Source organism: Schistocerca serialis, chromosome 10 (assembly GCF_023864345.2).
Source record: "Schistocerca serialis cubense isolate TAMUIC-IGC-003099 chromosome 10, iqSchSeri2.2, whole genome shotgun sequence".
Lineage (NCBI taxonomy): Eukaryota > Metazoa > Arthropoda > Insecta > Orthoptera > Acrididae > Schistocerca > Schistocerca serialis.
The window spans coordinates 37,889,603-37,910,398 of NC_064647.1; the positions used below are offsets into that span (position 1 = coordinate 37,889,603).

The following is a 20,796-nucleotide window of genomic DNA, read 5'->3' on the forward strand; positions in this document are numbered from 1 at the left end:
TTTAAGATTTATCATGTTACCATCATTCTTAGCTTGAAATTCTCACCCCCTCTTTAATAGCTGCTTCGTTCCATTCGAGATTTTCTTTTCTTTTGCACTATTCACACATGCAACATCTTTCGCTGTTTGCAGAATACCTTGTTAAATAATAATATTAAGATATTATTGAAGCTGAGCTTTCGAGAACACAATCCTTAAATGACAACCAATAAAAAATTGTGAAAGAAAAATTGAAATTCAAAAAAATATTTAGTTTTATTTGCATAGTTTTACACCTTCAAAATATACTGCTGCATTTGGTGATTAGGAACAACTGGTAACACAGACATAAGAATTATCTTGTTTTCATCACAAAGAAAAAAATTCTCTGTCTTTCTTCTTATCTTCACTATGGTGCTCCAGGCACTCTTCACAACGCCATGAGCTGCAACAAAAAAGGCAGAGATATAGTGTGATTTTATTAAACACTTGACATCAATAACACAATGTTGTCAGTGGTATGGCTTTGCTTATTAATGTATGACCAGTGTCAAAATTCAAAAGACTGCCACTCTTGTGGTGGCAGACACAATCTAACTGTGATGCCATTCTCCCCCCCCCCCCCCCCTCCCCACCCCCCCCCCGTCCTTGCTCCTTTTTTGGCTTACACGAGCACAAATATTTTAAAATCTCATTAATGGGATACTACAAATAACAGCTAAGAGATCATTTCACAGCTGTCCATGCAACAAATCAATAGTTAGACCTAAAAGGTCTGTTGTGTTACTTCTGGAAAGTACTGTGGCATTTCCACATGAGATGTTTAATTTGAATGTATTCAATTTTGATAGTTATTCAAAAATTTTGGCAGGCACAGGTTATCTGGTTTTGTAGATAGTGAACCTAATTTTGAAAAATGTTCTGTCAATTATTCATCCTTTTATTCTTTGAGTGATAAGCAGGCACCACAAAGTGACAAAAATGAAGCATGAAATGTAGTTCCAGCTAGCAACACAACTGGTAAAAAGCTATTTCATTGTAGAAATCTTTTATACTGTGGATATGTATGACAACATCTGTATGGCGTGAGAATAATCTTTCAGATCTTTGTTTCTGTGATTTACAGTATATATTACTTGACACTTGACATACCAGTTGCCATTTCTTTCCACAATCTACTTCTAGTAACTTTTTCCCAAAACAAAACAAAGACAAAGAAAATGATTTTTGATATTGTACATAGTTTTCAACCAATAATTTTAAGTATGTGAGTGTTAAACACATTCTCGTGTGTGAAGAGCACGCAAAGTATTATTTTTCCCCTCCTCTAAAAAGCCTTATTGGAACATTCTTTCTGTGATTACTGTAATTCATAATATGATCTACAAATAACACAAAAATTAGAGAGTTTGTATACTTAGCAGTTTAATGTAACTTCACAAAGTGCTCTTCACCAGACACTTTGAGAGATGTAAGGCAGTAAGAGACTCAATGAGGTACAAATTTCAAACGTCAAATACATTACAGTCTAGTTTATGAATGAAAATAATCAATGTTTGACAATACATGTTTTGATAGTTACAAAATATACTCTCTAAACCAGTGGCAGGTGGCTCCTTTTCCTGGCAGAAGTTTAAGGGGAAAGGAAGAAGAATAAGAAAAAGGACTAATGAGGTTAAGCAAATGGCAGGGTTACGGAAAGGTCGCCCACAAAAAAATGTGTGTGAAATTTTATGGGACTTAACTGCTACGGTCATCAGTCCCTAAGCTTACACACTACTTAACCTAAATTATCCTAAGGACGAACACAGACACCCGTGCCCGAGGGAGGGCTCGAACCTCTGCCAGGACCAGCCGCACAGTCCATGACTGCAGTGCTTTAGACTGCTCAGCTGGTCGCTCACAATCTAGAGTCAGGAGAGACTTACTGGACAGGGTGAAACGGAAAGACATTTCTCATCAGTCTCAACCAGTCCCTGATCAACACGTACTTCACTTCCTGCTCCTATCCAATTCCTTTCCTCCTACCACACCATAATATAACTGATTCCTACTTCTCTGTGCCTCCCACCCTTCTTACTTGAGCTACGTCTTTTCACTGACATCAAGACATAACACACAGGATATGCATCCGAGATGAAAGAGACACGGGACGCAACATGGCAGATCCATGCAGATGGCTGCAGATGAGTGTCACTGAGCTACGTGGATCCCATAGTTGCTCCTGTCAGATCCAGCCGCTACCGAAAGCTGCAGACTACAAGTGGTATCACCAAAGTCAGTGTGGAGCCACTCGATGTTTGTGACTTCAGTACACATTTGTACAACAGTGACCACACAAGACAAGGGGAAGCATGATCATTTCAAAGAATGTGATGTGAGGAACAATTTGTTACAATGTTTGTAGCTACACAAAGTAAGTCAGTAGAATTAAGAAAAAGGTAATAGTCATATCTTTCACAACTATCTAAGTGAACGAGCTAAACACAACAGAGGTGTCACTTGTAAGATCTTGTTGACACAATATTCCCATTTCTGTTTGTTAAGTCACATTTTGCCAGTAAAAGGCAAAATAACTGAAAATCAGTTTAACAAATCAGACAGGACAACTACACACAATAGCCATGGTGTGTATGACAGGAAATCTTTATACTCACTACACACTGTATTTACAATAATGCTTGTTTATTTGATTATCTACATTACTAACCAACTAACCTGGTAGATGTATCATAGACCCAGTTACTGGTTGCCTCTCTAATGGCCTCCAGGGCAACAAAATTTTGATTTTCAATATTTCACATAATTATTAAACAAATTGAAAAATTTAAAATTCTGTCACAATCCACTCATTAGGAGGTACAGTTCTGACTATATTCATCCAGTGTTTGAGTATGAGAGTGCTTAGTGACTTCTAACAAACTTTAGACATAATTTCAAACCTTTATGAGGCTTTTTCTCACTGACACACCTCACGAAATGATGAGTGGAAAAAGATTTAGCGCTTACTACATTTTCACTATTCTCACGGTAAAAAGCCAGCATCAGTCATGATGTTGTGATTTATTACTTCTTTACTACTGACACTATTCACAGGATATTTTGCAGACAGTACCCACGATTTTTATCACTGTAGGAGATATAATTCAGAAGATAAGATGCCATGGATGTTTAGATGCTTGAAGAACTAGATTCTGCTTAACATGATGATGTGTCAGGCACGGCGTTTCAGTTTATTACTTCTTTAGCTCTATTTGCAAGACATTTTGCAGACTGTATCTATATACAGGATGAGTCAGGAGGAAAGGTACATGCTTTGAGGGCTGACAGTACTTGTGATACGAAACAAAAAACTTAATATGGCCGTATGCCCTATTTTGAATAGTTTCCAAGATAGAACACATTTAATACCACTTTTGTATATTTTTCTTGAATAACTTCAAAACTGCACCCTCCAGCAAAAATGTGCCACAGTACAAAATTAAACTACATTAAATTTCCTATAAAAGAGGTCCTATTCATTTTTTTCTCTAGAACTAACAGTTTGTACAAAGAGAATGCGAGAATGTTGAAAAAATCCCATGACGCACGTGCTCTGAGTCTTACATAGCCTTTTTGTAGGCCAATTTGAGGTAGCTTCCCGACTAGATAGACAACAAGTGTCCCGAATAAAACTGTTTATCTCAACTTGCTCTACACTACTGTGGTACATTGTAAACAGTGACAATGTTTGATAGTACAGAAAACAAATAACAATGAATATTACATCTACATATACATCCATACTCCGCAAGCCACCTGACGGTGTGTGGCAGAGGGTACCCTGAGTACCTCTATCGGTTCTCCCTTCTATTCCAGTCTCATATTGTTTGTGGAAAGAAGGATTGTCGGTATGCTTCTGTGTGGGCTCTAATCTCTCTGATTTTATCCTCATGGTCTCTTCGCGAGATATACGTAGGAGGGAGCAATATACTGCTTGACTCTTCGGTGAAGGTATGTTCTTGAAACTTCAACAAAAGCCCGTACTGAGCTACTGAGCATCTCTCCTGCAGAGTCTTCCACTGGAGTTTATCTATCATCTCCGTAACACTTTCGCGATTACTAAATGATCCTGTAACGAAGCGCGCTGCTCTCCGTTGGATCTTCTCTTTCTCTTCTATCAACCCTATCTGGTATGGATCCCACACTGTTGAGCAGTATTCGAGCAGTGGGCGAACAAGCGTACTGTAACCTACTTTCTTTGTTTTCGGATTGCATTTCCTTAGGATTCTGCCAATGAATCTCAGTCTGGCATCTGCTTTACCGACGATCAACTTTATATGATCATTCCATTTTAAATCACTCCTAATGCGTACTCCCAGATAATTTACGGAATTAACTGCTTCCAGTTGCTGACCTGCTGTTTTGTAGCTAAATGATAAGGGAACTATCTTTCTATGTATTCGCAGCACATTACACTTGTCTACATTGAGATTCAATTGCCATTCCCTGCACCATACGTCAATTCGCTGCAGATCCTCCTGCATTTCAGTACAATTTTCCATTGTTACAACCTCTCGATACACAACAGCATCATCTGCAAAAAGCCTCAGTGACATTCCGATGTCATCCACAAGATCATTTAAATGTGTTCTATCTCGGAAACCATTCAGAATAGGGCATAAGTCCACAGGAAGTTTTTTATTCAGCATCACGAGTACTATCAGCCCTCAAAGCATGTACCTTTCCTCCTGGCTCACTCTGTATACCTCGGCACATACTTACAAAATTGTATCACTGTATGAAATATAGTTTAGGAGAAGTCTTTAGAAACACTGAGATGCGGGAAAAACTAGCTTTTGCTTAAAATGGAAAGGAAATAACCCAGGCCACATTCATCCAGCGTTTCACAATGAGAGTACTTAGCAACTTCCATCACACTTTAGAACAGGTCCGAAATTATTTTTGAACTCTGCATTGCTTACATGCTTAACATACGATATTTAACACATTAATTCATTTGAAAAGTAGTTACATGTCTGAAGCTGTTTTATACCTGGGAGATTGATTCTTTAAAGAATTAGTGGTTTACTAGTTTTCCACTAATTGATGTTTGTATAATAAAAATTGCGCGTAATTGAAATTATGTACAGTTTATGAGACAACTGACTGCACTGGCAGACAGCACAGGTAACATCCCATAAGAATGTTGGGCTTCAATTTCAGGCACTACTCACAATCCAGTTTAACTGTGCAACAACACTAACTGCGTTTTCAGTATGAACTGATCTTTACCTCCCTTATGCTCACTAGGGTGAATACAGAAGGAGGGGGGGACCTGGATTTTCCAGTAAAAAAACACTTTTCTCAGATAAAAATACACCTTTTTCCAGATGAAAATACACTATAACCACAGGTGAAAGTTCATTTTATTCGTGTTAAGTGACAATATACTTTCCCTCAGAGCTTTAAAACTTATGAATCCTTTGAATGGTAAAAGTTTTATGCACTGGCATAGAACTTCCCAGCACTTTAGGTGACCCAGCAAAAAAAAACAACGCATTTTGGAAAGATCTTTGATGCTCGGCAACATATACACCGCATATTTTCGTATTATGAAAGTAGAAATCAAATCCCACCAAATACGGCACGGTAGCTCCTGAAGCACTGAAATCGAGATTACACTGCATGAAGCACTTTTGTCAGCCACCCATAGCTGATGCCACATAATCTCGCCAGCCAGTGACAGCAGATATTCACAGCCTAGGACATGTCATGTAGTCACCTAATAGCAACATCACTGTTAAGTAGTGCAAACACAGAAATAGGAAAACATAATGGTTTCAATTAATAATACATACAGTATAACTACTTATAATACTGGTAACCAAAAATTTTTTGCTGTTTTTTTTTTTCTGATGGTGTGTATACATTGGATCTTAAGAGCACAGCTTAAATTACAGCAGCTGAATATTTCGGACAAGCACGATTATAAATTACACTGCTGTGCATCGAACATTTCGTGGGCTACCTGGCTGAAGACATGTTCCATCGAGCACTTCTACTTTTCTGTAGAAAAGCCAGTTATGTATGAAGCTGCTCAATAACTCACCTCCCCCTTTTTTTTGGAGGATAGTTATACTTTTTGCCTTCATTACTGCATAATTCATAATCTATGAAAGAACTAAAATAAATATGAAAAACGATCTGTGATTTAAGAAATTCATCACACACTCTCACACAGAACATAATTCACTTTGTGTAAAAGAAAATTTCCTTTGAAAGTAATTCTTTTCATGCCACTATTAACAATATTTTCACACAAGCTGTTATAAATGTAAACAGTTGTCACATCACACTCATCGAAAGTAGTTTGTAGTTACGAAGAATTGCAGATACTTCGTCCTAAAGCCTTTGACACATTTTGCTGTTTTCAGATGCTTGTGTTTGCACTGTGTTTTGTTGTTGTAAATGACACATTTTCTTTCCAACTCAAGTTTTACTGTGGTGTTATTCACTCATTTATGCTTTATTGCTGCAGTATTATTCTGTAGTAGCAGGCTAAAGTAAAATTGTTTGTTAGAATATCAGTTCTAAAACAATGAAATATTCCCAGAATTTTTAAAAATTCCCAGATGAAAAACGTTCCTGTGTTTTTTTTGTCACTACAGGTAGGCCCTTCCTTTTTAACCTTTTCTGTCCTATCCCTTTTTCCTCCCCAAGGAAGAAACTTTTATTTTCAAAAGCTATATGTATTATTTTCAAATCCGAATGTGTCACTATTACACTTATTTTGCACCAGCTTTTTTCCCCATGGCTTTGCCTGTTTATGCATATCTCACATATACTGCACATAGATACATACGATTCTAAACCATTTTACACCATACGACAACAGATACAGTTATCTTACTCCCAAAGCACTTTTATGTAAAAAATGAGTTACATATATGCCAAATTTGTTAGAGACAGCTCCGAGAGATCCTGAGTTTTGTTTTTATGTCAACCATTTTGATCCCTACCCTCACATATAGGGATGCTATGTGAGTCTTACAGTCACAATAATTGTTTTTTTTTTTTTTTTTTTTTTTTTTCAAGCTTCAAGGGATATGTATGCCAAGTTTGGTTGAAATTGCTTTGGGCATTACAGAGGTGGGCTGATGTGTCACTGTCTTTGCCACCCCTGCTCCCCCAGGGGTGAAACATCATCAGGACGGTTGCCAACATGCCATTATGAATACAATACTAATATTGGTCATTACCTAATAATACTTTTACATCGAATGGGTTCTCATACTCACACCCACCCCTAGGGGTGATGGTTACAGGTATATTATCCACACAGCATTTTTATGCAAATAATGAGTCATGTATATGCAAGAGTTGGTGAAACTGCTTCAGACAATCCTGAGTTATGCTTTTATCTTGCCCCATTTTCTGCCCCCCCCCCCCCCCCCTCCTGCCTGCCAACAACCCTTAAGACGATAGGTGGTTGTTACACAGTGCTTGTTTCCAGATAGTACATTATACGTCTACCAAGTTTGGTTAAAAACAAGCCAGTGGTTTAGGAAGATATGTGGGACATCATAAATGCATACACACATTTTTGTAATATATACAGATGTATGTACCCCAGCAGAACTAAGCACTGGCCAGCATAGTTTATAAATTAAATTTTTATTTGTTGAAAATGAAGTATTTATAAGCAGCTCATACTGTTTAACTCACAGCATGCTGCAGATCGATTCCACACTGTAATGTGGCACAGGTGTCAACAAGCCCTTTCAAGCAGGGCAGACAATACCACAGTCACATAATTTGCTTGCACACTGTGTGCACCAAATAATTTTGTGTATCTGTGTGCTTCCCATTGTTTGAATTTCAATTTTATGTCTAATTCATATTTATGTAATTCTCAGTCACCTATGCATCATTATGTAAATTAGTATTATAAAATATTCATGCTATTGTTGACATCTATATTTCTAAAAGTTGATTTTAACATCTTTCTATTCCAAAATTGATGTATACAGCTGAACACAATTTACATAAAGATATCAAAAATATGTTAGCAGCCAACTCCCTTTTGGAGTCTGGAAGTAGGATAGGTATTAATTAAAAACAGTGTTATAGAGTAATTCAGTTTAATTTTTTGCAGAACTTTTAATACATTCCCTAATATTATCACTACAAAAGATACTTCACAATTCACTGAAATTTAGGCCGTATGTAGATTTTGAAAATCTTTAAAATTGAACTGTAGCTTTATCAAAAATACATTTTCAACTATGCAAAGCTATTTAACCAATTATTGTCACTTCCATAAAGTAATGTGGTGTGCCATGCGCTCTCAGTTTTAATTGAGTTTTTGCTACATGCAGCCTGTAATTATTGATGTTAAGTCCCTTTTGGTTAATATAGGAAAAGTATAACAGAAAACTGTGTTGTCTACATTATTTCAAAAGTCAGAGGGCTACATACTTCTGATAAGCGGAAGAGAACTACAGGCAATGTAAAACACTTCTACTTTAGTCGGCCCAATTTTACACCTACTGACAAAAGACAAACACGAATCTGAATTGCAGGACAGTTTAGAATGTGACAGATTAGCAACCGTATGTATGTTACACTGGATAGCCCAGATGTGTTTTTTAAGCAGTTTTCCACATTTGTTTAGGTAAACGCTGGGTTGGTCCCAAATTTCCAAACCAGAAAATACAATAAACAAATAGTTAAAATACGATAAAGACACATGACAAACCTGACTTCCCTCCCTTAACGTTCCTGTAAACAAGTAAAATTGTTTGTCAAATTCACCCTTCTATAGCTGTGGATTTGCCAAACAAGCCTGTACATTTACAAACAAAGGTTGTTAGTTTCACCTCACTCTGCAGCAGATGCTTTTCATGGCATGAGTATTTTGCCAGTAATGAGAATAGCCACAAATGCAGACAAATCATTTCTGGTATCGCCTTTGTATTGTGTTTAAAGAAGAAAAAGAAGAAGAAGAAGAAGAAGAAGAAGAAAACAAGACACTGGTGCAGTGAATGGCTTAAAATGAGAGAGAGATTTACTTATGAAGTTCGGATAAAGGAAATATCACTCTCAGAAGCCAATGACTGCATTGACTTTCTTTGAATGGACACTGAAATGTTTTATTTAGTCTTATGCTGATTTGAATATGATTTTGGTATTGATAATTTTTCTTTTATATAATAGAGGGAAACATTCCACGTGGGAAAAATATATCTACAAACAAAGATGGTGTGACTTACCAAACGAAAGCACTGGCAGGTTGATAGACACACAAACAAACACAAACATACACACAAAATTCAAGCTTTTGAAACCAATGGTTGCTTCATCAGGAAAGAGGGAAGGAGAGGGAAAGAACATTTGTCTGGCCTTTACAAATGTCTGCTTGTGTCTCTGTATGTGCGGATGGATATGTGTGTATGTGCGTGAGTGTATACCTGTCCTTTTTTCCCCCCTAAGGTAAGTCTTTCCGCTCCCGGGATTGGAATGACTCCTTACCCTCTCCCTTAAAACCCACATCCTTTCGTCTTTCCCTCTCCTTCCCTCTTTCTTGATGAAGCAACTGTTGGTTGCGAAAGCTTGAATTTTGTGTGTATGTTTGTGTGTCTATCAACTTGCCAGCACTTTCGTTTGGTAAGTCACATCATCTTTGTTTTTAGATATAATTTTTCTTTTAGTTTGATTTGTTCAGGGTTTAGATTTGTTCTTATGAATGCTGCTAACTTTTTATATTTCTAATAACATTTCGAACATTTACATAGTTTTAATAAAATATAACATTTTCACTATTTTTTAAGGTCTTGAAGAACAGCAAACTTGTTTATCAAATTCACTGTTTTCTAGCCACAAATCTGCCAAACAAGCCTGTACATGTACCAAAAAGGTTTGCCAACTTAACATCACTTATGAAGCTGATACTTTTTGTGTACCCTGCATTTTGACACTAGTGCATATGGCTGCAAATGCAGGTATAGCATTTCTAATACTGACTCTGGCACTGACCTTAAAGAAGAAGAAGAAGAAGAAGAAGCAGAAGAAGAAGAAGAAGAAGAAGAAAACAAAATACTGGTCAAGGAAATGTTACTCTCAGAACTTGATGATTCTATCAACTTTCTGAAAGTTTTAATAACATTTTTAGAGTTACTTTGCCCTCACAATGAAAAGGAAGACACTAGTAAGTGGAAATTTATTCTCTTCTACTTGGTCCTCTAATGTCAGTTCTTTAAAATGCTACAGCATGGGAACATACAGCCCACACAGTCCGTGGAAGAACCGTAGAACCCCTCCCCCCCCCCCTCCTTTTTTTAAATTTCATTGTACTCCCACTTCTATTTTATGCATAGAATATTGATTCTCTTCTCAACCAATTCCTGCGTAATACAGTGTCAGAAATAAATAAATAAATAAATAAATAAATAAATAAATAAATAAATTAATTAATTAAAAAAATAAAATAAAATTGGTACACCCTTTTAGATATTTCCTATTCACTCAAGATTTATTGTTCTAACAGTGCATATGGAGTACATGAAATGATTACATTTACAGATCAATAGCAAAAGAGGTTCCGAGGTACCAGGTACCGACCCATGCTGAAACACCAACACTAGTACATGTGTAGCCTCCATGGGTGGCAATGTCGGCACTGACTCTGGCATCCAGTCAATCATACAGATGGTGAACACTGTCCTGGGATTCTACATCTACATCCATACTCTGCAAGCCACCTGACGGTGTGTGGCGGAGGGTACCTAGAGTACCTCTATCGGTTCTCCCTTCTATTCCAGTCTCGTATTGTTTGTGGAAAGAAGGATTGTCGGTGCGCCTCTGTGTGGGCTCTAATCTCTCTGATTTTATCCTCATGGTCTCTTCGCAAGATATACGTAGGAGGGAGCAATATACTGCTTGACTCTTCGGTGAAGGTATGTTCTTGAAACTTCAACAAAAGCCCGTACTGAGCTACTGAGCATCTCTCCTGCAGAGTCTTCCACTGGAGTTTATCTATCATCTCCGTAACGCTTTCGCGATTACTAAATGATCCTGTAACGAAGCGCGCTGCTCTCCGTTGGATCTTCTCTTTCTCTTCTATCAACCCTATCTGGTATGGATCCCACACTGTTGAGCAGTATTCAAGCAGTGGGCGAACAAGCGTACTGTAACCTATTTCCTTTGTTTTCGGATTGCATTTCCTTAGGATTCTTCCAATGAATCTCAGTCTGGCATCTGCTTTACCGACGATCAACTTTATATGATCATTCCAGTTTAAATCACTCCTAATGCGTACTCCCAGATAATTTATGGTATTAACTGCTTCCAGTTGCTGACCTGCTATATTTTAGCTAAATGACAAGGGATTCATTACACCATCCCTGCTCGACCTTTCCATGTAGCTCTATAAGAGTTGTTGACTGACATGCCGCACAAGTCGCTTCTCATTCCATCATATCCCACACGTGCTTGACTGCAGACAAGTTGTGGAGGCCAGGGAAGTTGCTGCACATCTTGCAGAGCACACTGAGTTTCACAGGCGGTGTGTGGGCAAGCATTACTCTCTTGGAATAACACATCAATTTCCTATTGCAAGAATGGCAAAACAACGGTCTAAAAACAATCTGCACATACTGAGCACTAGTTAGCATGCCCTTCAGCATCACCAACGGTGAACAAGAGTTGTAGCTTATCACAACCCAGACCATAAGCCCTGGCGTGGTGCCAGTGTGTCACGGATGACTGCAATATATGAGACAGTGCTTATCAGGTTTACATCGTATGTGTAAACAAACATCACTTCAGTGCATGCTGAATCTGCTTTCATCATTGAAGACCACAGTACACCATTCCATCTTCCAAGTGATTCTTTGATGATGCCATTCAAGCCGTACTCATTGATGCTGTAGCGTGACTGGAAGATGAGTTAGGGGTGTGCATGCCTGCAGTCCCACTGCTCATAACTGGTTTATAACAGTTCAAGTTGACACGTCTGGGTTCACAAGCCCTCTTATCTGTTACTGCGGCAGCTGCACGGTCTGCTACTGCCGTTCATACAATACGACAATCCTGGTGGGCATTTGTGCTGTGTGGACTTCCACAACCTCGTCTACAGATATGAGAATGTTCACGTGACCACTGATACCGACATAGTTTCACAGCTGACACAGCACGTCCTACTTGTGTGGCAGTCCTCCAAAAGGGCCATTCCGCCACTAAACAGGGCAGAATTTGACCCTCTCCAAACTTGCTCAGGTGGTTGTAAAAAGCACGAGTGCGTTGCCGTGGCACGGTTGTCTTCTCGTTTCACACATCTGCACTACACTGAGCCTTCTGGCTGTGAGCATTCCCTATTAAAGGGTAGGCACAGATGGCGCTCTGGTATCTGTTCCACTAAGCTGCCTGTAGGTGGGTGACGATGAAACCATTATCAGTACATTTACTATCTCTCAGGTTGCATATGCCATCATCAGATCAAAATCAATGTTTTCTTTCCAGGTGTATTAATTTTTTTTCCAGCAGTGTATATGGCTGGGAAAGATACAACACTGCAACCATTTTGGTAATTTCCAGTGCTATTTTGTTTTTATCCTTGATCCTAGTTCCCATAGTTGTGGAAACTAACAATACAGTGTGGTAGATTGTAATAAAACTATTTTTCAGTACACATATGCACTGAAACATCAACACAGACAACGTCCATCATCTTGTCAAATTTTCCATCAATCAGTCAAACAATTGCTATGCTTGATAAACATGTGAAGCAGCACTTTAAACAGACAAATATTTGGCAGACATACTAAAGTTTGACAAACTGATTATGCATGCGAGGCCTTTAGGTTAACTGATGCATTCCTGGCAACTTTCAAAAATAAAATATTGGGAGATTCAGTTCCAAGAATTGGGAGGTACAAATGACCAAAAGGTGCAGCTCATTTTCAGAATAATCTCCAGAAAACTGATGAGAGTCTTTACTAATCACAAAGCTATATAATGGCTACAAAAATGCAAATGAAAACACTAGAACTACCGAAACACTGATTTGTCAAATAAGGGAAAGGCAACCATTTACCTATAGCAGACTAATGTGTGGTGTATAGAAACGTGTAATAGAAAACGGTTCACCTACCATTTATTTCTGTTACTGCCACACTGACCATAAGTTTTAATCTTTTTTTAAACTGGTGTTAACTATACCGTTATATGGAATGTTTATTCCATACCCCCTACCTGTTGGGTAATACAGGCAATAAGTTTTTGTTATTGCACAGCTCTATCTTTTCATTGTACTGCTATTTGGAAACGTTTTCCTGAACAGGCGACTCATTTGGCCAGTGCAACTGATTGGAAAAGCAGTGTTCTGGAATCCCACCGACTGGAGTAGGACTATCTGCAGATATTAGTACCTCCATATTTAAACTGGATGAAGGTGGGACACAGCTGGTATAACTTTTATTAACAATGAAATTCCTCCAGCTGTACTTAAAATTTTTTATTTACTTCGCTACTAGTGTCGGCATTGCGTCAATGCCATCTTCAGGCCTGTACACTTTGCTGAAATCAGTTGTGTGTGGCTGATTTCAGCAAAGAGTACGGGCCTGAAGATGGCATTGACGCAATGCCGACACTAGTAGCGAAGTAAATAAAAAATTTTAAGTACAGCTGGAGGAATTTCATTTTTAATAATTAAAAAAAATCTTCAGATATGACTTTGCTTTAAATTGAGCCCCAATGACCAGTGAAGATGTGTTTAGAAACGCACCTGAAAACAGTGGGATACCAACCAGACTGTCACCCTCCATGGCCTGAGAACTGGGAGTGATAATCTGGGGTGCTCTCTCTTTTCATAGCAGGACCCCTTTGGTTGTCATCCACAGCACTCTTACAGTATAGACATACATTGACGATTTTCTACGCCCTGTTTGTTGCCCTTCATGGCAAGCCATTGTGGGCTTACATTTCAACAAGAAAATGCACGCCTGCTCACGGTGAGAGTTTCTACTGCTTGTCTTTGTGCTTACCAAATGCTACCTTGACCAGCAACTTCGCCTTATCTCTCCCCGACTGAGAACACTTTGAGCATTATGGATAGGGTCCTTCAACCAGCTCGGGATTTTGATGATCTAACAAGCCAATCGGACAGAATTTGGTACGATATCAGTCAGAAGGACATCTAAGAATTCTATCAAATAATGTCATGCTGAATAACTGCTCATTGTTGACTTGGTAACTTTGTGACGCTCTTTCTCTTGAATAAATCATCCAATTTTTCTGAGACTGTAATAATTTGTTTTGTCTGTACATGTACATCACATCTATTGATTTCCATCCCATTTGAGTAATTCCACCATGGTGCGTCATTTATTTGTATCTTGGAGTGTATAGATAAGTCAGTGTTCAAGGGAGGAAGATTAGGATTTAATTTGTTCATATTTGTCACACATTTTGCGAGCTCAGTAACTCTGACTATTAAGTCTAGGACAGTAAGTGCTTACACAAATTTATACATTGTCTAAACTGGTTTTGACATTCCACTTTTTTTATTAACAGCCCAATTAAATTGCATTAAGTTAACAAATTAAACAAACAGCTAACTACACTACATAAATAAAAATGACACTGTAATGTATGGTGTTTAGTTAAAAGTTTTTTAATTTGTTAATGTTATGCTGACCTTGGGGAAGATCAGTTTGGATTCCGTAGAAATATGGGAACACGTGAGGCAATACTGACCCTACGACTTATTTTAGAAGCTAGATTAAGAAAAGGCAAACCTACGTTTCTAGCATTTGTAGACTTAGAGAAAGCTTTTGACAATGTTGACTGGAATACTCTCTTTCAAACTCTGAAGGCGGCAGGGGTAAAATACAGGGAGCGAAAGGCTATTTACAATTTGTACAGAAACCAGATGGCAGTTATAAGAGTCGAAGGACATGAAAGGGAAGCAGTGGTTGGGAAGGGAGTGAGACAGGGTTGTAGCCTCTCTCAATCTGTATATTGAGCAAGCAGTAAAGGAAACAAAAGAAAAATTCGGAGTAGGTATTAAAATCCATGGAGAAGAAATAAAAACTTTAAGGTTCGCCGATGACATTGTAATTCTGTCAGAGACAGCAAAGGACTTGGAAGAGCAGCTGAACGGCATGGACAGTGTCTTGAAAGGAGGATATAAGACGAACATCAACAAAAGCAAAACGAGGATAATGGAATGTAGTCAAATTAAGTCGGGTGATGCTGTGGGAATTAGATTAGGAAATGAGACACTTAAAGTAGTAAAGGAGTTTTGCTATTTGGGGAGCAAAATAACTGATGATGGTCGAAGTAGAGAGGATATAAAATGTAGACTGGCAATGGCAAGGAAAGCGTTTCTGAAGAAGAGAAATTTGTTAACATCGAGTATAGATTTAAGTGTCAGGAAGTCGTTTCTGAAACTATACGTATGGAGTGTAGCCATGTATGGAAGTGAAACATGGACGATAACTAGTTTGGACAAGAAGAGAATAGAAGCTTTCGAAATGTGGTGCTACAGATGATTGCTGAAGATTAGATGGGTAGATCACATGACTAATGAGGAGGTACTGAATAGGATTGGGGAGAAGAGGAATTTGTGGCACAACTTGACAAGAAGAAGGGATCGGTTGGTAGGACATGTTCTGAGGCATCAAGGGATAACCAATTTAGTATTGGAGGGCAGTGTGGCGGGTAAAAATCATAGAGGGAGACCAAGAGATGAATACACCAAGCAGATTCAGAGGGATGTAGGCTGCAGTAGGTACTGGGAGATGAAGAGGCTTGCACAGGATAGAGTAGCGTGGACAGCTGCATCAAACCAGACTCAGGACTGAAGACCACAACAACAACAAATGCTGACAAGATGTTATTGTACACTGTTTCTAGTTCTATAGGGCTACTGATACTGTCTGAAAAGTCAAAATGGTACAGCCAATAAATAAAACTGTATGAGTTCTGTCTAACCTACACTTAATAGTCAAATTAGAGTTTAATGTCTCCATCTAAAGGAGGTCATTAGAACTGGACAACTGCTTGGATTGGCGGAAAGGGGGCGAGGAAGAGGGAATTAGCCATGTTCTTTCAGGGGATCCATCCCAGCTTTACACTGAAAAGATTTACAGGAATTACATGAAACCCAAATCTGGACGGCCAGAGGTTTGACTACTGTCTTCCCATAGATGAGCTGGAGCATCAGCCCTGCTCCACTTCGTTCATTCAAAGCAGTTTTGTGGAGGTCCACTGGTGCAGAACTACATGAATATTAGGCAAACATAAACACTGCTGTAGGCTCTGCACGAACCAGTAACAATGTTTTGAAAATTCTATACTACTGGTAGTACTTACTAAATCATCTTCATCTTCAAAGCCATCATCTTCACTCTTTATGGACTCTCTAACATCTGCACTGAAAAAGTCATTTGCTTCTTTTTCACTAACTGAACTTCTCACGGACTCGGAGGATGATATGAGACCAAGTTTTGCTGTGGAAAACATTAAGTCTGTAGTTACTGGGAACACTGCTGCATCTCAACATAAATTTAATTTAATTATATAACATGGAAAATTTAGTTCAGAGAATTACCAAATTCATAGAGCCACAGAAACTTTACCTCTTGGAGGTACAATTGCCTGTACTGCAGGCAGAAGTGGATAAAAATAGATCACAGCACTTCTAGCTTCCGGAACTGTAGGTTCAGGATCAGGAAGAGGAATTGGTTGAAGGCTGGGAGGGGTGGGGGGTGTAGAGTGATGTGCCCCTCATAAAAACCAGGCTTAGAGGGACCATCTTGCATGAGGAGGAGTAGAGGGAAAGATGAAGAAACTGATCACACATGTGGGTGTTCCACTCTATGGCACTGGTACAATAGGTAGCTACATTTGAAGACAGATGTTGTTGCTGACACAAGTCAGTGTTACTTATGAGAGCTGCCATCTGCCAGTCGACATTAAAACAAAACTGACATCAACAGATAGATTACTATGTACATGGCAGACACTTCAGTATACTCTGCTGAGGAGTTATCACAGACAACTGGCGTACTTCGTGCTCATAGAATTTGATGATAAATGCCTGCACATCTGACACACCTGTCAAAAAGGATCTGAAAATTTTGACTTTGAAGATTTCAGAGTACTATTAAGTCTCATTGCATAAAACATTTCAGCTCTTTTAACAACACTGTCTGTATGACGAAGCGTTGTATTTTCTAATCGTGAAGCCTGGTCTGATTTGATCTTGCTAGTGGCAACACTTTTTCTTTGCTTTTATTTGACTTCAATATTTATTATCAAATTGGCGTGTTGATCAATGAATGTTGAATCACAAGAAGTATATTTGGAATTTAAAATACTATTATACTTCAGGTGCACAATTTATTAGTGACATGTGAAAATTTTTGCTGGACTGGTTCTCAAACCCAGATTTCCTGGTTTACGCAAGCAGTCGCCTCAACCACTTCGGCTATCCAAGCGTGCCTCCCAGACTTGCTCAAACCTCTATATGTCACCGTTTGTCCGCATCTCGCATTTGCACAGTTGCAGTGATTCCTTCACAGGTAGAGATTTATTCATTATTGTCGCGGTCTATCTAGGCATGCAAAACTATTTTGCAGTGTCTGTGTTTTACGTGTACTACGCAATGTTCTTCAGACATGCATGCATATCTGAAGGAACAGACACTGTTACAAATCTACAGCTGTATGAAGGAAAAGAAATGTATTTGCAATTGGATAGTACAGTATGTCTTAAAAACACAGGCGATGCAAGTAAATGTTGAATCATTGTTCTGGAGGATATGATAGACCAGCAATGTTTCTGCTTCTTTGGTTTCATCTGTAGTTTCCTTTGGCCCACACTGATTTCATTCTTTGAGAATTTTGCTCCTGTTCTAGTGTCCACTTTCTTCCAGTTCATTAGTTTCATTGTGATGAGTGATGGTGAGAAAATAACACAGTAATTTCTAAGTGTCTGTCAATACAGTGCTGTAGAGACAAGAATAAAATACGTATGCTGTGTCATGAAAGTGTTTGTATTATTTTGCTGTATGATGAATCTGAAAGCATGAATTATATTTTTAATTATATTTAAAAGATGCCTCGATTCATTGCATTCGTAAAGCAGTAGAGTTTTTACGAGTTCCTCTCACACACCTAGTATTGGAAGTGAGACTGCTCTGAGACCAACAACAGATACCAACCGTTTCTTCCTTCCATTTCAATGCATTATAGTGTCTACAGTTTTCCACCCAAACCCTTAAAATGACTAATTTATGATTAACATAATCAACTAATAGATCATAATCAAATGCAGCCTCACCAAAAGCCCCCCCCCCCCCCCCCCCCCCCCAATGTTCCACATGTACAGGTATGTCTCTCTGCTTGCTGTACAACCTTTAAAATGATGCCATCATCATGAGTTTTCAAGCACCCCGGAAGCTGTAAGAGACGGGTGACACTCAGCTTCCAAAATGCAGTGCACTTGTGACTGTCCTTCTGCCTACGTAACTCTTAAGGCTGCCTGACATTCTGCATCCGAGTTCCAGCAGATCTGAGATTGCTCTACGGTTTGTTGGATTTGAGTAACTTTTGCAACTCAAACTCTCACAGAACTATGCATTAAATCAGACTTCATTTATGAGGCTATCATAACAGTTCAAAACATGGTTCTCAGGTTTACTGTCTTGTTTTATTGTTGAATCTACACAAAAACTCTACAGCCATGCCAAATGGTGTAACAACTCAATATCATAAACCACGTTCTTAATAACATCGTATCTGCGCTGTCACAGAATAATGTAAAAAATATAAACACTAAGAGTCATCGACCACTGCGCCAGTGTTGTCTGCATCCTACTCGCATATGAGGCATTGAGAGCACAAGTGGACTAACCCACTTTTTTTGTGGATTTGAGGTACTGGCATGATGTGATAACAGTATACTATTATTATGTAGTGCCTTTTGATCTGTTTGTTTATTTGAAGGTTTGTCTCAGTTAGCAATGTACACATTGCTGCTGCACTCAACTGCCGATAGATACCACTGAGAGCAGGAGTTGACTTGCGTCACAGTCCTTTTTTGCTCTGTGCTGTCCATCCACCGTCACTGCATGTGACGCCGGCGAACGAAGGACTTGTGTATTAAGCGTGGAACAATGTACTGGACCAGTGACCATGTGGAAATGTATGTCAGTTTTTCGGCATGGAAGCCCCTGCAAAAAGCATTGAGGAGCAACTGCAAGGTTAGTTGTTGTGTTCCTTCCTTTTGTTTGCGGATAACATTGTCGAATGTACACTGACGTGTTCATATTCAAAGACTTCGAGAGGTATATCAAACGGTGACTTTGTTCACAAAATGCAAGTTTTTTTTCATATGAAAACACATTTAAATACAAACAATACTTTATTTATTGCAACATTGTGAAATCGAGTAACGATCACTTTTAATGTTATGGGTACAACAACGTTTTACCGCCGCCGAGTCGTGTTGTGCAAGTCCTTCGCCTGTGCATACCAATGCCCCCTTTGACCATTACCGTCATGAAGTTAATATTACAATGAGGGGTGTACATTTTTACTACAGAGATGCCTGTGCCCGATGTGGAAGTGCCAGGAGAAGCAAGAGCGAGCATGGCTGCAGCAACAACTTTTCCAGAGGATGTGCCAGTGACAAATGACGATACCATGATACAGAGCCGAGGAAAGAAGCACCTTAGAAATTAAGATAAATTGCTTCATAATGTTAGGAAGGAACGGAGAACTTTAGGTCAAGAGTATGCCAACCATAAAGGTAACCTTGTACCTCGAAAGGAATTGCGGACAATCAGCGCGTGTTCGTGCCAGTACGAGTGCCACAAAAACATCAACGAAGAATGGCAGGAACAAGTGTTCAATGAATGTTATAATTTAGGCAGCCATGATCTGCAGTCGGCTTTCCTGTTTACCATGATTAAAGTTGTTGATAAAGCACGGTCTTAAGTAGGTCAGCAACATTCATGCAGGGAGAAGACAACATTGTATTACTTGCTCAATTCAAATGGGTCTAAAACTAGGGCGTGCAAAAGATTCTTTCAGAGTACTTTAGCTGTATATGCTGGAAGAATCGATAGGGTACTCTAGAGTAAAGGGGGGAAAAGCAACCCCTCTGCGTGATGGTAGAGGTAAAGGTGAACCCGGTAATAAAACATCTCCTCACAAAGTTGATGCAGTAAAATGTTTCATAGGAAAATTTACGACTTATGAAAGTCATTATGCGTACCATAACAATAACACTAGAAAGTATTTGGGACCAGATTTAAATTTAACTATCATGTATTCACTGTACTGTGCAGAGGAGCAATTGCCCGTTTCTCATTTTATTTTTTGCAAAATTTTTTACGAAAACTGAAATTTGTCATTTCATCCACCAGTGTCCGACTCTTGTCAAACATGCAATGCTTTGCAGGTAAAAATGACAGCTTCCAATAATGATAAGGAGAGAACGGAGTTAATTGCAGAACATGAATTCCATCAGCAAAAAGAAGAGTATGCACGGGCACGTTTACAGAGAGATACTTTGCTTCACAGATAAGATAGTAACATTACAGTGATAACATTTGATTTGATGAAAACTTTGCCTACACTGGTCATCTCAACTGGAGCTGCTATTACAAATTTCAGTTGTGAACATATTGCTTTGGCATCCACAATATGCACAGTGATGATGCATACATGTTTCTGTGGAATGAATCCATTGCATCAACAGGGCCACAAGAAATTGGTTTTTGTTTGCTGTATTTCATATGCAATCTTGTCAGGTCTGAAAAACTAA

The 20,796-nt window shown here is 38.7% G+C and overlaps 1 protein-coding gene across 1 annotated transcript in view; it reads right to left on the minus strand.

Annotated features, from left to right (window-relative positions):
• Positions 1-236: 236 nt before the first annotated feature.
• Positions 237-20,796, minus strand: part of LOC126425094 (X-ray repair cross-complementing protein 5) — a 187,238-nt gene continuing 166,678 nt past the window's right edge. The window contains exons 14-15 of the mRNA XM_050088012.1: positions 16,336-16,472; positions 237-424 (exon numbers count right to left, since the gene is read on the minus strand). Of these exons, the coding sequence (XP_049943969.1) occupies positions 410-424; positions 16,336-16,472 (152 nt within the window). The 3' untranslated portion in view covers positions 237-409. The remainder of the gene's footprint in view (positions 425-16,335; positions 16,473-20,796) is intronic.